This window comes from Lonchura striata, chromosome 1 (genome assembly GCF_046129695.1).
Source record: "Lonchura striata isolate bLonStr1 chromosome 1, bLonStr1.mat, whole genome shotgun sequence".
Taxonomy (NCBI): Eukaryota; Metazoa; Chordata; class Aves; order Passeriformes; family Estrildidae; genus Lonchura; species Lonchura striata.
In genome coordinates, this window is record NC_134603.1 from 83,484,674 (window position 1) to 83,507,782 (window position 23,109).

The 23,109-nt window shown below is 35.8% G+C and overlaps 1 protein-coding gene across 2 annotated transcripts in view; it reads right to left on the reverse strand.

Moving 5' to 3' along the window:
* Window positions 1-457: 457 nt before the first annotated feature.
* ICE1 (interactor of little elongation complex ELL subunit 1) overlaps window positions 458-23,109 on the reverse strand; it is a 40,394-nt gene continuing 17,742 nt past the window's right edge. For both annotated transcript variants that reach the window (XM_077785402.1, XM_077785405.1), the window contains 8 exons: window positions 19,100-19,452; window positions 13,453-17,892; window positions 11,564-11,732; window positions 8,526-8,686; window positions 5,748-5,938; window positions 4,470-4,576; window positions 3,464-3,562; window positions 458-2,550 (listed from right to left, as the gene is read on the reverse strand). In XM_077785402.1, the coding sequence (XP_077641528.1) occupies window positions 2,369-2,550; window positions 3,464-3,562; window positions 4,470-4,576; window positions 5,748-5,938; window positions 8,526-8,686; window positions 11,564-11,732; window positions 13,453-17,892; window positions 19,100-19,452 (5,702 nt within the window). In that variant the 3' untranslated portion in view covers window positions 458-2,368. The remainder of the gene's footprint in view (window positions 2,551-3,463; window positions 3,563-4,469; window positions 4,577-5,747; window positions 5,939-8,525; window positions 8,687-11,563; window positions 11,733-13,452; window positions 17,893-19,099; window positions 19,453-23,109) is intronic.

A 23,109-nucleotide genomic window follows, 5' to 3' on the forward strand; every position in this document is an offset into this window, starting at 1 on the left:
CTTCCAGACATCTCACTCTAGACAAGCTGTAAACTCTGTAGAGGAAGTTTATTAGATTCAATATTAAGAAGGTGGTTTCTTTAACATTTAGGGGAAATCGAATATTCTCAAAAAGTGATTTAACAGATTTGAAGGAGTAAAAGGAAAGGAAAGGCGGAAAAGCCTCATCCCCTGCTCTTCCTCTAGAAAACTGGGTGCAATTACTAATAAACCCCTAAAACACATTATTGGAACTGGGATGCAGGGAAGGATGAAGAAACAAACTATACATATCTTGACCTGACTTCTGGTACCTTTGTAAACTTTCTATAAATCATTATTACTGAGCTTAGCACAATAGCTATTCTAATATTTTTAAATATGGTAAATTTTTAAATTTGGTGAACTGTGTGTGTTGGAGTTACAAGTGTTTTTTTTATGAATGATGAGTGGTTAGTATTTAACAGAAGCAAACACCTTCAGGGTATTAATTATTCTAATTTTACTTACTCCAATGCAGTTTGATTGGGCAGTAGAGGGACACAGAATTAAAATCAGTTTTATGATTCCAGTACACACAAAAACTTTTCTTACAGTTACATAAGCAGAATATTTTTCATGAAAATGGTTTGAAGGTAGGTTGAATTCTTTTCATTTGCTTCCAAATTAGTATAGTTGTAGATATTTTTGTCTAGGAAAATTCTGGTATTTTCCCTGTGAATCTCACATACTTAATATGCCAATGTTTTATACGACTTCTAAAGGAAATAGGTTTTTCTATTTGCTGTGAAGATTTTTGGGGTGTAATATTTTTGCACTAAAGCATCTGTGATCCTCTACTCACTTTGTTCCTTTCTTTGTTTTTTTTTTTGTTCTGTTTTCCATTTCCTTTAGTTTTCAGATTTATGATCCACACTTTCTTTTATTGTTAGTCTGTGCTTTCTTTTGACTTCTTCCACTTTAGATATTTTGTGCTCATTTTAGTACAAGAAGGGTAGAAGGATACACATAAAATCCCCAAAGCCTTCACAATCACCAAAACGCTCAGAATCCCAGACATCATACAGCTTCAAATTAATTTATATGAATTCCTACTGGAAGCCTTCATGATAGACATCTGTAGCAATGCCTATTGTGCACAGGTATCACCAATACTACTAGGTTATTTTCATCGACTGAGTTGTCTGTGGTAAGTTCCCTGAGGTCAATTTGATGTCCAGAGTGCGAGCAGCTACAGCTGCAACTGAAATAAATGGCCACTTCACTTTACACAGTTTCCTCAGAGGAAAGAAACTGTCAGAGGGCTAGGAGACTGCACTGGTAGTCATACTTGGAAGTGGCATAAAAATCACAATGCATATCAGTACTGCAAAACTCTGTCAGATGCTAGGTCCCATTACAATAAGAATCTGCATTAGCAAAGCTCACGCCTTCACATGGGCACAACCACAGAGTGAAAATACAAATTTTCAATCGTTTTTTAAAGCAACTTCCCAAGCCTCCAAATCATACCAGAAACTTTTGGAGAGATGTCCAGAACTGCAATGTTATGGACAATTCATTCAGTGAAATTACTTTAACAGGTAATTTCCTGCTGCCCCTCAAAATAGTATTTATATAAGCTAAAAACACAGGTAACTCTGTTATTTAAAAGGTCAACAAGAACACAACAATATTTGTCTCTTTTATTATGAAAGATACAAAAACAGAGTGTAGTGAAGCTAGCATTAGAAACATGAACTTTTTTTGAACTAACTCTCCATTTATATACACAAAATTCCTCAAGTGAAACACTATCAATTGTGAGAAACATCAGAATACACGATATATACAAGTTTACAGATTAAATATCTGTTATTCCATCCATGATGGCTACACAAAAAGTCAATTCCTACCTGTTTTCCACAAGTATTTTAAATTAAGTTTATGAGACAACCCAAGCAAAATAAAGCAGAATCTGGGGATGGTTCTGCTATCTGAATGGTTACTTTATAAAAATAGTACAAAATAACAGAGCCAAGTTTTCAAGTCACACTGAATATTTTGTCAAATGTCCATACTCCAAACAGATGTAAGTAAAAGAACAAAAACTGTTACTGATTTTTATTGTCATCAAACCAGAAATATATCAGGAGTTCAAGATGCACTTGTCTTTAGATAACGAATCAGCTACTAGGAAAAGCAAGTATTTTTGTTTATTTTTTAAAAACCCTTCCTTCAAAGAGAAAAGCCAAATAAAATACTTGACCTTGCTTTGCATGATCAGACATTCTGATTAAAAGCATGAAATACAAGAAGATGCATCACTTGGTATGGTTTTTAACTGGAACCAACCACTGCTTAATTGGTAAGGCACTTCTCCCTTTAGATCAGTCCACTTCCCTACATTTTAGTTTAGCTCCATTTCACACAGAGAAGTGATTTCAGCTATGCCATTTGTTATAGCAGAAGGGATGTTGTTATGAACTTTTGCTCTCCAAGCATGGATGACCTCAACAATACCTTCTGGATTGCTTGAACCCAAGTCACATAGTGAATATACGGCTGCCAGCTGCACACCCCAAGGAATAGCTGCAAAAAGTTTACAAAAATTAGTTTATAGAAACTTTGATAAGCAAGAATGTTTTAGGCAATCTTTATAGAATTTATAGAAACAATTATTCAATTACTGAAAATAAAACACATCAACAGTTGTGATGCCTAATACCATAACACTGAAAGATGACCACCTGCAAACAAATTCCGTAACATCCCATTTTATACTAACACTGTCCAGTTTTCTCAATTCAGCAACTTTTCAGTATTCAAAGGTGTACAAGAGTTGAGAATCTAGTGATTTGAGTTAAGAGTAATCAGACTTTAAGAAAACAGTCAGGTTTACATTGAGTCTGAAACACAGACATTGTACACCACACCCTACCAAGTTAGAACTTGAGATTTCAAGGAAGAGAAGTTATACAGGTGGTTCAAAACAGCTCCCTAACATTAACAAATACTTAACATCCAGAATAACTTAACAATGTGGATCTCTGCTGCTCTAACCGCCCTGTTTCATCTCATCAGTATCTTGAACTGTCTTTCTCCCAATACAACAATTTGAATAGTAGTAAGCTTCAGCATAAATTGCTCAGGTAAAAAATTAGCTATTACTGCTCAAGTTACAATCACCCTTCAAGTGATCTTAATTTGATCATCTTTTAAGTGATCTCTAATGCAGCTGATAGGTTCTTACATGAAACAGTCCAAATTCCAAAGTGTCTGATACCATGTCAGAATTTTCCTCTGTCTCAAACAAACGGTAATACTGTTAACAGCTCATTAACTTTGTAACAGAAAGGGACTCAAACAAACTGTTTGACCGGTTATACACTAACGAAAACTGCAAGAGCAGGCTGTTTTGCCATGTGTGCTTTAATTTATATTCTGGCATTGCAAAACTTCACATTGTGGATGTTACACTCAAGTTCCTCTAAAAGAATATTACCTTCCTCTTTTGCATGCTGTACAAACAGTCCAACTACGGAACTAATATTCTTCACTGCAGCAAGACAGCCTTCCTTCAAACCTATTTGTCCTAATCGACCTGAAAGAAGAAAAGAGTTACTACGTATCTGACTATTTACAGTCAGCTTCCCAGTTTTTATACTTCCCGTCTGTTGAAGTATCAACAGAAAATTCAAATTTTAACTACAAAAAATTCTTGTTACCACATTGTCTTGGGAACAACAGTTGTCCTATTCCTTGTGTAACTAAAGACCCCAAGGCATTTTTCATCAGATTGACTCAGCCTCCCATAGGTTTACAAATTTAAGTGTAAAATTCAGAAATAATGCAATTTTTGTTCAATAAACAATGTCATACAGCCTACATACTGAAAATATTCATTGAAACTCAAATTATATATATTTACATCAAATCCCACCTAGACCCCAAATAAATTAATCTAACTTAAATTTATTATGGTATTAAGTTGCATAAAACCCCACATTTTATACATTTTGCTGGAAACTATATGGCATGAAGCTGTGTCATGGGAGGTTTAGGTTAGCTATTAGAAAAAGGCTCTTCACCCAGAGTTTGGTTAGGCACTGGAACAGGCTCCTCAGGGAACTGGTCACAGCACCAATCCTGAGTTCAAGATGCATTAGGCACATGGTGTGATTCCTGGGGCTGTACTGTGCAGGGTAGGAGATGGACTTCAGTGATCCTAGTGGGTCCCTTCCAAATCAGGATTTCTATTATTCTATGTGTGGTTACAGATTTTTTCATTTTAAATACATAAAGCATGTCAGTATTTGTTATCATGAATCAATATGACATCTCTCAAAGTTTAAGTACCTGCTTTCCACAGGCTGATAAACAGAAAATACCTGCATAAAGATCCAATAAAATTCAAAAATACTCCAACTCCCTTTCCAGACAGACCTGACAGTTTCATAAAGATATACTTATACAAAATAGAGGTTCAACCAAGAATTTTGATTACTTACCAATTAGTCTGAGTGTCAATGCTATAACACTATCACGAATTGACTGAGCAGTTTCATGCCCCTTTCTCTTCTTTATCCAGTTATCCATAGAAGGCCAAAGCACTTTGCTGTGAAAGAAAAATGAATTTGAAAATCTCATACTGCATGAAGGGGTGGTTATAGTATTCATACAATAATGAAGGCAAATGACTCTGTTGTTTTTTACTAATTTTACATAGACTGACTTGACAAATGTATATGAAATCGTATTGCTTTCAAATGTCATGTTTATATGTTCTGTAAGTTTCTTATATGACTGAAAATTCAGTTTGTATGTTACAAATAGGATGTGATGCTTGTTTTTAAATCTAAAAGGACCAAAGTATGACTTTTTAATCCTTAGAATTATGCTAATAGACCTAGTTACCTATTACCAGCACAACTCACAGACAACCACTTTAGCATAGTTTTTTAAGACTATATATGTTTCATTGAAGCTAATTTGTATTAATTTAAAAAGTATTTCAACCAAAAAAACTTATTTACTACATGAAGGTATGGAATTTATATACAAGACAATTATTATAAGTAACACTTATTATGTTATGTCACAGATAAACAATTGTCTCCTAAATCATGTAACCTCTATATAGAAAATCAAGGCTATCACATCAGTGTAGCTGTCAAAATGGAGTCTTTCAAACAAGGTTAAGTATGGTAGCAGTCCATATCCTGGATTATGGGTTCAAAGAAAATTTAAGACATTGAATCTAAGTATTATAATTATTTTAGAATTAAAATCAGACTGAAATAAAGATAATACATTAATGAGTATGGATATATTTCACTTTCAGCATGGAAGCAGTGTTATTTATAATATCAAATTCTGCCCTCATTTTCTACTGTGGGGGAAGAGGAATTCAACAAGTAAATTCAGAAGAAGACAATCATTTTGCTTCACTGACAATTAATCGCAAAATCTTATACAGCTATTCTGAAAGCAGTTCTTTACTAGAACAGTTCTAACAGGGTTCATTCCTTGGGACAATGCCATAAAATCCTACATTTCCTCATTGATCACTCCTCCTATCTTAAAATAATGCACACATACACAGTAATGTAGGTCTCATCAGGCTGAAACATCCTCATTTCTAAATACCTATGCAGTATTTCATTATGTTAAAAGCTAAGTCATAATGAATTTGGGAAACAAACAAAAAAAAAAAAAATAACACTACCAAAATAAACCACAGAAAAAACACAAAGGAAAACATTTGAAAGATGTGATTGCCACAATACCTTATAACATTATCATGTGTCCAATCCCACTTCATATGAGAGCAGAGTAGATCAACAGCAAATATATACTGCCAAGCATCTTCACTGAGATCTTCTCCATACTGCTCACTCAGGTGAAATTCTACTTTTGTACATGACTGCATTTCTAAAAGCAGGTTTGAGACCATAATACCAGCATCTAAAGATGAACTCTGGAATTTTAGAAGGTAATTATCTTAGTGCATAAGAAGTTACCAAACGCTTTACAAATACTTGACACTGACTGTGTACAGCATCTTACACCATATATCCAACTTTTGGCTTGAATTAGCACAAACAAATAGAGTACATAAACCAAAATCTTCAAGTACTAGGTATTTTTCCTGACGCCTTTACTAAATGCAGAGTTTAGGAAAAAAATACCCAAACAAGAAAAAAAACAGATCTCATACCCACTCTCTCATCTCCTCCTACAATCTGAGGATTTTTATTTCTCTCAATGCAGCATTAACCTAAGAGTGTTTTTCCAGTGCAAGAAGATTAGTCTAATATAGTTTAATAACTAGTCTAATAAAATAATTTTAAATTTTGTTACTCTTTATTCTTCATTAGGGGAAAATTTGCAAGCAAATACTTTCAATAGTTGAGGTAAATAAATATACCATGTAAAACCATTCTGCAAATTAAATAGCTAGAAGAAGAAAGGGAATTTAAAAACAAACATTTTTTGAATATCTGATATATAAAAAAAGTCTAGGCTTATGACATAAACAGAATAGGTGCTTGGCAGGTCTCCTCAGTACAAAACCTCATATATTGGCAAGTTCTGCCATGGTGCAAGTCACTAAAATGACACGCTTTGACCAAGAAATAAACACCCATCCCAAGTGAGTTTTGCTTTCAGAAGTAGTATAATTTTCTCCCAAAATTGTATGTATAACAGACTGTTAATCACAATCTACTTGAAACTTTTACGTGTATTTCCACCCAAGTAAAAGAGCTTACAGACAGAGTGATGTCATCTCCTATCTTCAGTATAGAAAATTCTGAGGCATTTCTCCCCAGCTGCAGCAGTTCTCACATTTCAGAGACCCATCAATAAAGTAGGTAGTGTGAGTGCAAATATTTCCAGGAACATTTACTAGGACATTCTTATGTATATCTCTACTGGCATGATACTAAAAACTGTAACCTAATAGAATGGTGAATACAAATTCTTTGCTAAACAGAGACTGCAATACAGCATAACTGAATACCAGAGCTTAAAGCTACATCACAACTGTGACTTAATAGTAAAAAAACCAGATACAAATCCACTCCTGCACTAAAGCAGGAGGTTTATGGGGCTGCAATTTCTGTGATACAATATTAAATGCAGGGCTGGCTTAAGAGATTAAAGAAAAAAAAACTACCTAAAGGCTATGATGATAGCAGTAAGACTACTGCATTCCTCAAGGCAGTTGTAGAGCAGAATGTTAGGATAGGGAATAGATGAGCTATTGTCATGGTTTAGGAATGGTATTCTCCAAATTAGTGCTCCTACTGAAACCAAGCACTGCTAGCTTCCTCCCTCCTCTCTGTGGCAGGATAGAGAGGAGAATTGGAGGCACAAAACATAAAGATCACAGTTGAAAGAAGAACAATTTACTGGAAACAGCAATCAGATAACAAAACAAACAGTAATAACAATAAATACTAATGATGGAGGGTACAAAAAAGAGACCAACAATTCACATGGAAACGATACCCTACCTCTCCCTCCACCACACTATGCTGGTCTGGAAGGGACTCATTCTCCCTGGAAGACACTCCCTTCCCCAGATCCCTGGAAATGATATGAGGTGGTACTTAAATAACCTCCAGGTCCCAGCCATGCCCCATTTTGGCTAATGCAAAAAATGAACTCTGTTCTGGCCAGAACCAGGACAGCTATGAATCAATATGATTTTGTTCACTTGATATATACAAAATAATTTTATTTCCAGGAAGCAAGCCTGGCATTAATATGGACTTTTCAAAAATATGAGGCCCTAGCCTTTAAACAGACACACAAGCCTGTTACACAAACTCCTTTAAAAGCATACCACCTCTGGCTTTCCATCTGCATGATATAAAATTGCTCCCAGTTATTTCAATTTTTCCTCCTTGCAATATTCTTTTCAGGATGGTAATATGTGCCTGCTGAAAATTGATAGAAATTAAATGATTTGCCAAACAGCTCAAAGACTTGAATTCAGCTCTCACTGATTATCCTTCTCCTGATATCACTGGTTTTGTATTGATCACACCAACTGCTTATGAAATTCAGTTTTTTTGTGATAAACAAATATTTACAGTCTACCTTGCAAAAAGATCACGAGTAAAAAGAGACAGGCTCATCTTAAAATTAACTGTAGTAACATATTACCTGTTACACAGAGCACTACAAAAGACAAAACAAATACATATTTTAAAAAGCAACAATACAAAGCAAAAGATACATCTCAAAGAACAGTTCCACAGAAGGAAAGAATTCCCTAGTCCAACAACACTCTAGTTAAAAGTTTAAAAACAACCTTTATTTTTAATGTTCAGTAAATGGATTAGTATTTAACAGGGAAAACAAGAAAACTATTGTATTCTAGCAGGGTCTACACAGCTAGGGGAAAAAATGCCTAAAGCAGCATTAGTTGTGCAATTGTACAGCCTCCATGGGATATTCATGCCCTTCATTAGAAAAGAAAGTTGCTCGATTTGATTCAGCCAGCAAAGCAACCAATGCAGACAAAAGCTGGTACTGACAATGAAATCAGACATTACCTGTTCCCAGTTGAGGTAAGCACTTAAACAGGCCAGCATCTCATTGCTTGCACTCTGCCTGACAACTAATTGCATAGCTTTGTTAATTGCACCTTCGAAGACAAATATGTCAGACCATACATTAGTGATAAATAAAATCAATTTTTCTGAGTCTGGAAAGTCTAAGGAAAAAAAAAAAAGAAATAATTAAGTAAATTTTTAACATTTTAAAACACAAAAATGAATATATTCAGGCATTAAAAGGCTAGTACATTCACCAAGGTAACTAGGTAAAAAGGCACAGAAGTCACATCACAACTCAAGCCTAAGGAAAGGGAGTCATATTAGCACATCTCAGTCCTGAGACTAAATAAGAAAAGATCCAAGGAAAAAAAGCAAACAATAAACACCAGCAGAATCCCAACAAACCTTAAGGCATCTCCCCCACTGTAATTTCATTCCCTTTCCCTTCACCTTTCTTACTACACTTTAGTTCACTGAGAATGGTCTTAGAGCATTGAAACTGGATTTTTTTTAAGATTAAATTAGACTGGAAGATGCACTCCAAAAACCTATCTAATTCATTCCAGTCACAAATAAGCACTCTGATCACTGGGCCAAACTAAAATTAGTCCAAAGGAAAAAAAAATCTACAGTACTTGCTAATACCTTGCACCCATACACCTGTGAAATTATATATAATTATATATATATGAGATATATACATAAAGCCCACAAAGAACTTTCACAAAAATTCAAATCTGATATTCCTGAGCAGTTTTACCAGACTTTGTCAGAGAAGTTACATATTATGCAAGTTGTATGTGAGCATATGTGAATGTTGCATGCTACTATTTGTACTTCCATAGATGTCAAAATTTGTGCTACTCCATAATTGAAGAATCTTCATTCAATAAAGTAATTCAGAGCAAGTATCTGACAACTATCAGTTAGACAGGACAGTTCCAGGCCATCAATGGGAAGCCAAAAGACCCTTCTGAATACCAAAGCTGAGAGCTCCAAGGCAAAATACTAAGATAAAACATGAGTGTGTAGACTGTAAGCAATAACAAATACATTGGAGTAAGTAAAAAAGCAGATACTACTTTCATTAATGAAATTCTGTATTGGAATACATATGCTTGGAACATTATACAAAAACCAATGAAATCTAAAAAGTTGAATATACCTTCCCTCTTCACTTCAGCACAACTTCTACATTTTTTGAAAGATCTTAAGTACTAGAAAGCATATCAAAATACATCAAAGCAAGCAGCTTTACTGAACATAAAGAATTTAGACTTCAATGAAGTGTTTTGGATGGACCTTCTACTCTGAAGCTGCTCATCATGTAAAGAATTCACATTTTTCTATCAGAACTTCTTTCTATCAGGACTGCTGCTAGAATTACTAACAACTAGAATTGCCTGCCCAGGAATTTGAAACACTTATAAAATGTTTAAAATTCACTCAGTGATGAGTAAGAGTTCAAGGGGCATCAAAAAAAAAAAAGAAAAGCAATAAAAAGAAAAAAGGGAGGGAACAGAGGAGAGCTAAAAGGAAAATTAACCAAAAAGGTAACATTTTATTCATAGTCACTTAAGGCAAAATACTTGAAAGGAAAACAGAACAAAAATGATGGACAAGTCGCCAAGACAAAAGAAGATGTTAGTCTAAAGAAGCAATACTGACTATCTATAGTGAATTTGGTAATTGTGTAGCTTTTGTTGCCATAATTCTGATGGGAATATGTGAAACTACATGAAAGAGAAAACCCTAAAATAAATGCAGAGTAATCAAATACAAGCAAACAAATTTTAAAATGCCTAAACAGCACTTAAGATGTGTTTACAACTGTTTCCACTCAAAAAATAACTATGAAACCACAGAACAATGACAATGGAAACTGATGCAATTCAATGTATGGAAGAGAAAATCCAATGAAAATCTGCATTTAGCTATTAAAGTTTGGATCTTAGGAAAAAGAAAGAAAAAAAGCAGGAACATTTAATATTTGCAAGAGCCTACAAAAAGAAAAAGCAGTAACATACTGCAAGGTTTAATTACTATTTTAGACACAGAAAATATATCTGACAAGTAATAGTTTATAACATGGTACAGTATTAAAACTATTAACATGAAAGATGTAGAGTTGTAACAGACTGAAGGATAGAAAAACAGAAGGGAAAACAGGAGTTCAAAAATAACTCAAAAATATTACACCCCCTCAAACATGGTACTTAAGAACAAAATGAAATCACAAACCTTTTTAAGATTAAAACAAACAAACAAAAAAAAAAGACAGGAATGTTATATGAAAGATAGCACGTAACTGAAACAACCTCAATCTTTAGCACTTTGCTTGTCAGTGCTCTTGAATTTTATTTTAATGTCAAGCACAGACACTAGTATACTATTTTGAAACTTAGTGAATACTGATATTCCAAAACTAAGATTCTTAACTTAGCAATAGTATGTGTGTGTTACCTTTGTTCCTGTGACCAAAAGGCAGGGGAGTAAAGGAAGGGAATCAAAATGGAAAAAACTTCTCAACAAAGCAAGAATTTGGATAACAGAAAGTAAAAAGATTTTAAGGAGAACATATTATAAAAATACCCTGGTTTTGATCAAGGCATTGTCCAGCTCCTGAAACTATTTTAAATACCTGGTTTTAAATCACACTTACTTTAGGAATCAGTATCTACTCAATTAAAATAAGAAAATACTAATTGGCTAAAAGGACAAAATTCCCAAAAATCACATTATCATTTTGGAGATGATGGGGAAATTAAAGCACAGAGTATCCTAAATGAAATATTTCCTTGGAAAAATAAGTAGACTACTAAGAGCCCAGGTCACCACAAAATTACAGTACAGATGTGATGGAACTATGAGAAGGGGAATTTCTTCTAGAACAGTCTATACTTTTGCATTACAGAAAAGTTCTGGAAAACAACCCTTGAACAGGATTTATGTTTGGTTTTACAAACATAATTCTGACACACTACAGCAAAGCACAGAGCACATTTAATATATAAGGCCACTAAGCCACACTATACCTTCTTTAAGTAGGCTATAGCAGAAAAGGCGGGCTCTTTCCAAATCTCCCAATTGTCGACAAATTCCTGCATAGACTCGACACAGAGCCTGACTGAAATTATAATTTATGGAATTCTTCTGAGCCTTCAGCTTGTTGAGAATAACATGCAGCAAGGACTCTGCTAAATGCTATAAGACACAAAATACATTGTTAGACTGTTACATACTCAAGAATACTTGACAACACTGTAGTAATATAAAAAGTAAAAAGAACTACTATCTTATTTGCAAGAATATTATTTGCATATATATAAAAATGCACAAAAGTAAATCAGAGACAACCAGTGAAAGAAGAAAGAGGGAAGAGCAGGCAACTTTCCAGAATAAAGGTGTCACAAACAAATGAAGAACAGGGCTACTGTTGTATTAATATAAAATATTTAGTTTACTTATGTGATTAACAACAATCTTCCTCAAAGAACAAAGAGAATAATGACAAGTAGAAGGAATGAGGAGAGGAATAATGACAGGTAGAGTAACCCAAATAAACTAATCAGAGCAAATGTAAGCACCCTGACTTAGCTACTTCCAAAGATGCCACAAGAAAGACCAACAGCCCACTGTCCAGGTGTGAGATTTACTAGGTAAGTTAACAGCAGTCTTTCCCCAGATCACTGTACACGCTCCAGGAGATGGGGAGGAGATGTTGCTACCTATTGTAACATGGAACTTGATATGAGATGCAAGGAAAAAGAATATTTGGATTGTGCAGAGTGTGCATGACTTACTAGGGGATGCTTAGAGGGAGACCTGAAAGTGGGGAGTAGAATGAGAGGTTTAGGAGCCAGGTGCTGGAGACTACAAAGTTCAGACTGGGTATCTGTGGACAACAGGGATTCCAAGTGTTAGCTTTGGGAGAGCTACCTGAAAGACCACAAGTCTGAGGCCCAGACACAAGTCAGGACCAGCTGCTGGAGGAATGTGTATACACTTCTGTGTCTCTAAGTTTGTCACTGCATGAGACAAGTAGGAAGAATATCAGTCACCTACTGCATATACTGAGTGCCTAATGTTAGCTGCTGGGGAAATCTATATTGTCTGTACATATATGAATGTATTTTCCTCTACCAGGATTTCAACCTGATTAACCAGACAAGGGAATAAGAGTAGGTGTGTATTGTATGCATGTCTCTCTACTAGATGTACTTGGACTTGCTACTGGCTGGACCTGAAAACATAAAGCTAAGTTACCAGACCTGACAACTCCTAACAAAGAGACTTGAGATCTTGGTAGCAACTTCTGAGGAGAACTTAATTATGTACAAGGACTGTAACAGGACAAAATGCTGCAGTTGGTGAACTGCTCTGCTGTAAACTACAAATTATCTATGAGAAAGATGACAACTGAAGCAAAATTTTTCAGAACTCATGCTCAGGAAGTTCTGAGAAATAAAATAATGGAAGAATTTTCCAATAAAATTAAATTTAATAACCTGATGCAGAATAGTAAAGGTAAACACAGAGCTGATTTATATACCAGTATATACATTGAAGTTTATGTTTTTTAATAAAAAAAAGCATAGAGTAATTTTGGAGAAACTTCTACAACTGCTGATACTGTCCACTTCAAAAAGTGCTGCAAAAATAAAGTGCTTTATGCATACATCAAAAAAGCGTATGTATTTATAAATGCAATTTTGCATCTTGGACACCACTGAACAGTAACTTCTTGTGCAGTTCTGTATTTTCTTATTTTATACAAATTTAGATTTCTAATAACCTTTCAAGACTACCCTTTGGCACAGAATATTGCCACAACTATTGAGAATTCAAATACTACAAACTTATGCTCTTTCCATCTGCACAGAAGTGATTATTAAACAATAAAATTTAAAATTATCCTACTTACCTTGTTTTTTATACCAAATTCATAGACAACTTCTCTCTCTTCATCTCTCATTACTGGAATCTTTGAGATATTACCAACATACACATGACCTTTGATAACTGGCAACAAGTCAAAACAGGATTCAGCAATTTTCTTTAATGCCAAATAAACTTTCTGGCAGTCAGAATCCTTCTTTACTGGTAGTGATTCTTCTAAATTGGAACACTGTGATGAATCACCGATTTCACAGCTTTTACCATGGAAAGCCTTCTGCATTTCAGAGATTGTATTTTTAGTATGTCTGACAGCAGTAATATCACTGGACTCCATCCTTGGTGGTTCACTGTCCAGCCTCAGTCTTTTGGCACTTCTTGGCATAGATACCTGCAATAGTGTCCTTTTTCTAAGATGATTTGAAAATAATTGCTGATTTTGCACATCTTTGTCTTCATCTTTGCTACTATCAGATTTCAAATTGTTCCCAGCTTTAACAAAAGCAGTTGATGCAGATGCAATTGCTTTGAATCCACCTGCTTGAGACACAGGTCCTGGCAAACTTTGGCTGTCTGAAAAAGTGCATCGGTTAAGCTGAATATTGCCTTTCAGAATGTTTAGTGTCCTTGCCCTTGCAGACAGCTCTGGATACATTGTGTCCAATATTTTCACAGAGTTCTCCTGAGGAGCACTTGGACCATCACTAACTGCTGCAAAGAGAGGAAATCTTCCTGGAACAGGAAGTGCATGCTTTGGAATGGAAGTACAAAATTTCAAAGGTGAGGAGCGAATCCTTCTACCTACTGCCATTTCTGAGGGTGAGGGAGGAGAAAATAAAAGAGCAGATTTTACTGTTGGAGTATCTGTTAATGGGGACATAAGAGGAAGAACAGGAGTTTTGCATAGTGGAGATATCAGGTCATCAAGAGGGGAAAGCAAAGAACATTGACCTGTAGAAATTACCGGGGACACAGTACAGGCAGTTTTTGGAGGAGTAGCAATCAGAGGCAGTAGTAAGGGGGGCAGAGGAGGACCTATCTCTTCCCTGATTTTATTTATCATCTCAGATGAACATTTTTTTGCCAGAGAAGTATTAGCATTTGCAAGAACTGGCTGAGTAACTTCAAGAGTCTTTATTTTTCTTTTACCTTGAAACAGTTTCTTTGATAGCTTGGTATGCATTTTTTGGGCAGCTGCCTTGGTAGAAACAGTCAAGACTTCAGATGGTTCTTGCTCTTTACACTCGCATTTATTGCTCTTTTTGAGAGTGCAAGACTCTGATTCTACCATCGGTAACTTCTCAAATACTGTCATTTGTGGTTCAGAAAGCTGACCAACTGTTTGACAACTGCACCTTATATCAGAGAGTTCTGGATTTGGAAGATATTTGAGTAAAAATTTTTTTGTACCACTATCTATGATAACACCAGTGCTGTCTTCTCCCATACTGCAAGCAGTGTAAGTTTGATTATTATTATATTCTTCAAACACTGAGACCTCCATATCAACACTGTGTAATAAACCTTGTTTCCCATTTGACTGAAGTTTTCTAGAATCATTTTCTTCTAAGAAATTGCCAAGTCCTAACATTCTTGTATTTAATTTACTGGTTTTTACAGTCAGCCTGCAGTTTTCTGAGAATCTGCTTAACATCTTGCATAGCGGCAACCTATTTTTTGAAGCATTTGGCATCACAGGGCTTTCTTTTGATGTTCCAGATTTTAACAGACTTTCCTCACTGTGACTGATGCATCCAGCTATGTTAGACTCCACCATAAGTTTATTAGCACTCCCAGTATTTTCAGAAGTTACTAATATACATTTCATTTTCCAAGAGGCTGAGTCTTCAGGATAACCCTCCCCAGTCACGCTTGACCACTCATTTGCACTATCTCCAGAGTTGTTTGGTTCACAATGTGTATTCATATCCATGACAGTGTCTGCTTTTAGGTGACTAACTGTGAAAGTATTTCCTGGGCGCATCATTGAATGAAGCTCACATACTTGGTAATCAGCATCAACAACTGCACCAGTTTCCAGAGCATCCAATGCAATTCTGCTGCAAGCTTTCCGTTTGTTTCTAAACATTGGAACACATTCAGAACACTTCACATACTTAACTTTTTGTATAGAACAGTCTTTCTCTTCAGAGTCATTGCTCTGATCTGGCATATCAAAATCACTTTTACACCTTATTATGACATTTTTCCCAGAACCCACAAAACCATTCAGGTCTTTACTTTCTCCCCCACCTGTTAGCAAATTAGTTCTAGAAGGATCTGTTCTAACCTTCCACGTACAAGTCCTGCATCCCGATTCTTGACAATCAAGCTTTTGGAGGAGGAAAGCATTCTTCTTATAAGGGTTTGCATATATGATCTGTGACTTAACAGATGCCTGAGGTTCTTTATGTACTGGCTGCTCCTTATCTGAAGTTTTTTCTTCTTTTTTGTGTACATATTCTCTCTCAGGGCAGCCCAGTTCTTTGCCCATGTTGACTTTTGCAGTAGACAGAATCTCAGCACCCTCTTCTAAGTTTTCTGAAGAACAGTTAAATGTACTACTCATAAAGGAATTTGTATGTCCTTTGTCTTCCCAAGTACAGGAAAAAGCAGCTTTTCCTGCCAAGTTAGTTTCAAGGAAACCAACAACTTTCTTAAGACTGAGATTTAGATCAGGAGATCTTGTGGATTCCGAGCCAATTCCCACTTGCACATGAGAACTGGTTTCCTCATTATTTATACAGCATTTCTCCAAGTCCTTTTGAGTAGAAAAAGTCAAATCACTTCTATAATCCATTTCTGAAGTAGGCTGGCAAATAATCTCTGAAATATTATTTTTCTTCACAACATTCTTTTCCCTCTTCAGTGAACCTAAGCAAGTCTCAGTCACCAATTCCTTGCTTTGTTTATTTGACTTCCCTTCTATTTTACCACATTTAATATTTTCAGTTATCAAGAGCTGAGTCAGAGGTTTTGCAAACTGTTCCTGAGAAATAGGATTACTTTCTATTAAGATAGATTCAATAGTACTGCCTCTTGCTAGCAACTCACCGCAATCTTCTGGATTAAATCTGACTTCAGTCTCTAGAGATTCAAACAATCTAAAGTTTTGAGATTTGGACTCCCCACATTCTAATGTCTTATGTAAGTTTTCAGATTGTTTTATTTCACCATTCACTTCTCTAAAATCTAACACAGAAGATTCACACTTAGCTACACCGCTTGCTGCACCAATAGTGCATGCTGTCTTTGGTAGTGCAATTGTATTTTCTAAGTTCAACTTCCTCTGAAATAAACTGCTACCATCTTCCTCATTATGTGATTTACTTTGTAAACCTACCACCTCCTCTGTATCTACTATTTTTACCTCTTCTGCACTATGGAGTAACTCTGACAATTCAGCTATTTCTAGATCATTTCCTCTCTTAAATTTCATAGTTAGCTCAGTAGTTGGAGCTCTGGTTATATGCATGTCTTCAGTTTTGAGCTGTTCATCTTCTGGAAAGACTGACAAAGTTCTGATTCCTTCAGCAGCAGATACAGGTAAATAATGCCTAGAGACTTTAACAGTCTCTGGTTCACATTCTCTGTTCACTTTGTCTTTTGTTTGCATATGTTGTTTCTCCAGAATCTTTTCATTGTCATATTTTATTTCGGAGCACTGCGAGTGTGCAGAGATCTCAATAGCTCCAGCCATATTAGTTAATTTGACTACATTTTTTGATTTATTTTCAACCACTTCATTTTTCATCAACAAAGCAGATTTTTCCTCAGCATCTTCTCTTTGAAGCACATTGCCTTGCTCAGATAGCAGATTTTGAGGAACAGATGCTTCTCTGGGAGTTTCTCTCTGTGCTTCCAATTCCTCTCTCTCTGTATTCACTAATTCACCACATTTTTCATGTGTACCTTCATTATCAACAGCTCTAATTAAGGTTACATTCTCCTCTGTTTCCTGTACCACACTACATTTTTCTATCTGATTCTGAGGCTTTAAACACTGTAACATAAAATCTGCTGAAGAATCTCCCTCTTCACTGTCCATGTCCTCACCATTTCCTTTCTGTTCTTTCATGTCTTCTGATTTGTGTGCTGTTGCTCCAATTAGTTCTCTGTTCTCAGTTTCCACATCCCCAGAATTCTCCTCCAAACAATTTTTGTTAGTTACCATGTTTGTAATTAGAGTAGCACCTTCAGCTTGCTTTCTTTCAGCTTCTTTCTCCTCCTTGCTTGACATCTTAGGACTGATATGAATATTCTTTTCATTCCAACTCAGATTAAGTGAGATTTCTGCATCAAAACCATGCTCACATGATTTGCACTTTCTGTTACACTCATCACTGGGGCCAATTACATTACAACTTGGAGGCTGAACTTGGTTTTCTTCTAAAATACCCTCCACTGCAGAAGTACTGCAGTCATCTTCTTCATCACTGGAACCTGTGACTTCTCCCAAGAACATATCCTTCAATCAAAAAAAAACCAAAGTTAATAATCTGAACCCCAGTATCAGCTTTAGGACCTACTTTTCTAAACAAGTACACTTAAGGCCCTGACATGCAATGTTTTTGAGAGATTAAGGCTGGTCAACAAACTTACAGCCCTCTCCATCATTGCTCTTCATAGTGAATGAAAGTACCTCTGTAAAAACTAGGAGACTTCTTTATCTACCTACTTGCATTCTAAAATTACCAGAAAAAAGCATTTGAAGAAGCATTTAACTTTCAAGTTCTGGAATTTTGCTATGAAAGCCAGGCTTATATTGAACACAAATTGGGACTTAAGGTCTGCACTACTGGGAAATTATGACAGCAAGTTGAGACATAGGCAACTGTGTACTGGTTTTGGCTAGGATAGTTAATTTTCTTCACAGTAGCTACTGTGGGGGTATGCTTTAAATTTGTGCTGAAAATGGTGTTAATAATATAGAGATGTTTTCATTATTGCTGAATGGTGCATGCACAGCATCAAGGGCTTTTCTGCTTCTCCTACTGCCAAACTGGTGAGAGCGCTGGGGGGTGCACAGGAAGCTGGAATGAGATGCAGTTTGGACAGTTGACCCCAACAAACTAAAGAGACATCCTATACCATTATGGCATCATGCTGAGCATATAAAGAGAGGGAAGGAAGGAAGGGTGGGACATTTGGACTGATGACATTTATCTTCCCAAGTCACCATTATGCATGATGGAGCCCTGATGACCTGCTTGCTCATGTGAAAGAGTGAATGAATTCCTTGTTCTACTTTGCTTGCATACACAGCTTTTCCTATTAAACTGTTTTTATCTCAACCCACATAAAACACTTTTACTCTTCTAATTCTCCCCAGGATCCTGCTGGTGGGGAATTAAAGCTGTTGTGTGGTACTTAGTTTTTGCCTGGGGTTAAATCATGACACATACACTTCCAAAGATTATGTTCTTGCTCCCTTCTGCAGGCCGTATCTACAAGGTTAAAGAAGTAGCCATATGGATCTAAACACACAGAGACCTTTTCAGTGCATGAGTAACTAATACTGATACAAAAAAAAAAAAACCAAAAAAACAAAAAAAACCAAAAAAAACCCAAAACCAAACAAATAAACAAAAATAGCCACGGAATATAAGATCATTATTTCTTCAGTAATTTTAAGACCAAGTTAAGTGCCACGTCAGATGCATCCTGAAACTCACCCGTGTAGTCAGTGGTGAAAGCTGTACTGGAGAAAGTAGAGCAGGAAGAGGTCTGGCCCAATTCAATATATCCATCACATTTCCACCTGGGTCAATCTCCTCCTGATTAGAGAAGCCTGAAGTGCTGTGCTCCCTGCCTGTCTGTGTTATCACACCTACATTTTTACCCTCACCACTGTGCAGCTGTTCTTCAGTAGTCCTGTTCACAGCACAATCATCTCCAAAAGGCTCAGTACTTGATTGAATTATCTTCGCTGTTACAGAATCTTGCTTTACAGCACTTTCCTCTGAAGGACACCAAGGCAGAGTTTTGCCATCACACTTCCTAATCTTTTGGTGGATTTGTACAGTGTCTAAGACAGAAAAATATGGTTAAGAATTTTTTCCCTCCCATTTTTGTTTATAGAGATAATATATAATAATAATAAAAATGTAATACCATATTTTCAAGTGACATTTCCATAGAACATCTTAGTCACTTTCAGAAATGCTTTCTTTATAGACATGTGATGCTGTTATTCACAATTATTTTTTAATGAAAAAGGTATATGTGTCTGCAAAGAGCTTTCCCCAAACTGTCTGACTTGGAGCATTAAAACATTTCCAATTTTTCTCATCAGCAAGGGACATTCTTGGTAGAATTGAAGGTCCATGTGTTTTATCTGTCTTTGCCCAGCAACTCACAGTCATGAAAAGCAAGACAACCATGCACAGACATTCCCCACCCAGGCTGTAATTCTCAGATTAAAGCAACCTGCAGGTTTGAGCCAGCAGTTGTACTTCCAAGCAAGTTACAATTACACCCTGCCATAAATACAACAAGGAAGTTCATAGCTACATTTCTAGTTTATGATTTAGCATGCATATGCCTTTAAATTGTTTGTTCTTTAAATGTTAAGTCTAATCACACAAGACTTTTTTTAATGGTATTATTTAGTCAGATCTGAACCCTTAATAAAAAGAGCACCACATCTCCTGTGCACAAAGGAGTTGGAACTAAGATAAAGCTACTGAGCAGTTGACAACCCTTCCAAGATGTTAACTATACAGTTTTACAGTTATTCTAATGAAAAGAATGCATGTCTAAATGCTCTGTGTGATTCTTTGCATTGTACTTTTGTTTTGTTACTTTTCAAATCATAGTTTTTACTATTACACAGTAACTCATTTATTATGCAGACAAAACACATTCATCCAGGAAAGTCTAAAGACAAATAATTAAAATGTGTTATAATGATGGTAAATATTTCAAAAAGGGAAAAGATGGCCAAGTTTCCTGAAATTTAAATTCTATGATTTTATAAAATGAAAATATTACCTCCAATAAGACAGTAGAAATCAACCCAAACCAATCAATTCCCAAACCCCAATGTGTCATATGGATCTAAAATATACTCTGTAGTATTTGCAATTCTTATTTGATATTGTATGTGTAATTTTGTTTATAGTATTCACAAACACTACTGGACACAAAATCAGCTGTATTGAAGCAAGAGATCAAGCCTATTCTGTGTACACATAAGTACACCATCTGCAGTGAACCAATTAAATTTTGTGACTAACTTTTGCCTTATAAAAGAACTAGTTTAGATTGAAAGAGAAACCACTGTTAAACAATTTAACTGCGGAGGCAGAGTTAGGGTTTTTTTATGACAGTTTTTATCTCACGTGCCATAAGCTTCAAAACTCTGGAAATTTACTCAGAACCTTTGCTCAGAAACTTTGTCCAGCCCCTTACACCCCTTCTTGACACTGCCAGGTTTTCATGATCTTCTAGAAAGAAGATTGCATATGTCCAGAACTCCTCCTGGAGGAGGCATTGGGGTGTTTACTGGAAAGATGAGAGTTAGAAAAACCCCAAATTTTGATGTTTATGCGGGCCTCCACCTCTGATGGACTCCTACTACGTATCACAACCACAGACCATTATCATGCACACATCACTGGAGCCACAGGTGATGGTTGTCTTTGTCTTTTCTCCTCTTTGTTCTTTCCAGTTTTCCTCTTTAGGGTGATCACACACTTCAGAACAGCTATACACCCCTTTTCCCATTCATTACAGCATCTTCCATTTATGGTTTCAAAGCAGTTCTAATAAAATTTGTTGTTGTATCAATTATTTAGCATTTTTCTACTTTAATCCCCACTAAGGGATCCTTTAGCAACAAATCTGGTTGCCCTGTCTCAGAGGCAAGTCAAAACACCATCCCACAGTAGAAAGAACAGCACATGCATAAAATGGTTTGAGTACAGGATGTACTAATTTAATTGGCACAACTTGCATTCTGTTGGGGGGAAAAAAATTGTGTGCTTCATTAGTGCTCTCTGTGTTAAACCACTGCTAGAACTTGAACAGATAATCCCAAAGCAACATCAATGGTAGTATTATATTCAAAAATATTAATTTAACTTGATAGGTCAAAATAGCCTCCTCAGCAATCAAAAACTTTTAAGCACATTCTGATACATCAACACCACTAAAGGAATAAATTAGAAAAATTGATCAAAAACCCTATTTCAAAGATCCATCTCAGTCACTTCATGTAGCAACTCCATGTAAAAATCTCAATTACTGCACTGGACACAAGGAGAAGGGAGAAACCGATCAGCCTGAAGGGCCCTAGCACATCATTTTCACCAAAGATAAGAAAGCTCTGCCATTTCCTTTACATCTTATAAGAATTATGAGAATACATTGTTTTATAAAACCATTTACAGGCCACAGTCACATAGAGCTTTCAGGATGTTCTAAATTTTCTCAGGACAAACCTACATGTTTTTTACAATTTGAGTTCCAAACCAAGGCAAAAGGAGATCTTTGACAAGCGGGAAAAAAGAAAATAAGGAAAATTCAGAAGTTGGTTGTCTCTTAAATTTTTTTCATGTTGTTTTGTGATAATAATTTCAGCTCAGAATTTACCCTGCACTGAAGCGGGCAGCAAGACCATTACGTATTTTGCCCCTATAGGGACTCCATTTAGACTATTAGGAAGTTTACTTTCTTTTTCACTTTTTACAGTGAACTACACAATAGTATTGAGTTATTAGGAACTTTACATCATATCTATACTCTCAAATTCAGTTATGCACCTACATCAAGGATACATATCATCCATTTAAACATTTCCCCTGGATGGATCAAAGACATAATTTCTGAATAACTAAGAGATTCTCCAAGCTTCTCTACTCATCTCTTTCCAACCTAGTTGCTGATAACTGCATTTCTCTGGAATGAGATACCTTTCCTATAGTTACCCATTTATCTGTAGGAAAAGTTGTCATAGCAATTTTTTAAGATTAATAAGTAAGTTTCTTCACTCAAAGTGTCAACTCCTTGGCACCTTGGCCTGAACCTCAGGTCCAAGAAAAGCCTTACTAAAGATCATATTTCGCAGACAAATTTCACTCTATCCAAGAATTGCACTCTTGTTCATTATATGACTCAGTGAAATGATAAAGTTTCCTCCTGAAATTTTCAACCTGTATCTAGTTCACATAGCTTCAAACCCTTACACTGCTGCCTTCTCTCACTTCTGAGAGAAGATTAACACTACTCTGATCTGAAAATTCTATCAAAATCTATCATGTTCTACTTGAAATACCTTCTTCATGCCAAGTGAAGAAAGAAGTAGACATGAAATAAGTGATCCAATGCTAACATTGATTGCCTTGGTACTAAACAAACTGAATTATACAACTCAAAACTTTACTCTTGATTGGGCACATTGCAAGGCAATTCACTGTTTCAAGTTGTCCTCTCCTTACTCCATGCAACAAAGTAACTTTTTGAAACAAGTCTTGTGGTTTTTTTCCACTCAAGAAGGACCAGATTAAGATGTGGTATTTTATAAAAATAAATAATCTAGCCATAGAATCTCATCTGATTTACAGCAAAACCTCATCAGCGCAGTGATTGCAGATGCCTGGCAGTAGCAACTGCACACTTCTCAAGAACAGTGGTGTTTCTCTGAGGAAAAAAAATTCCTCCACAGAAAAACTGTAATGCCCTG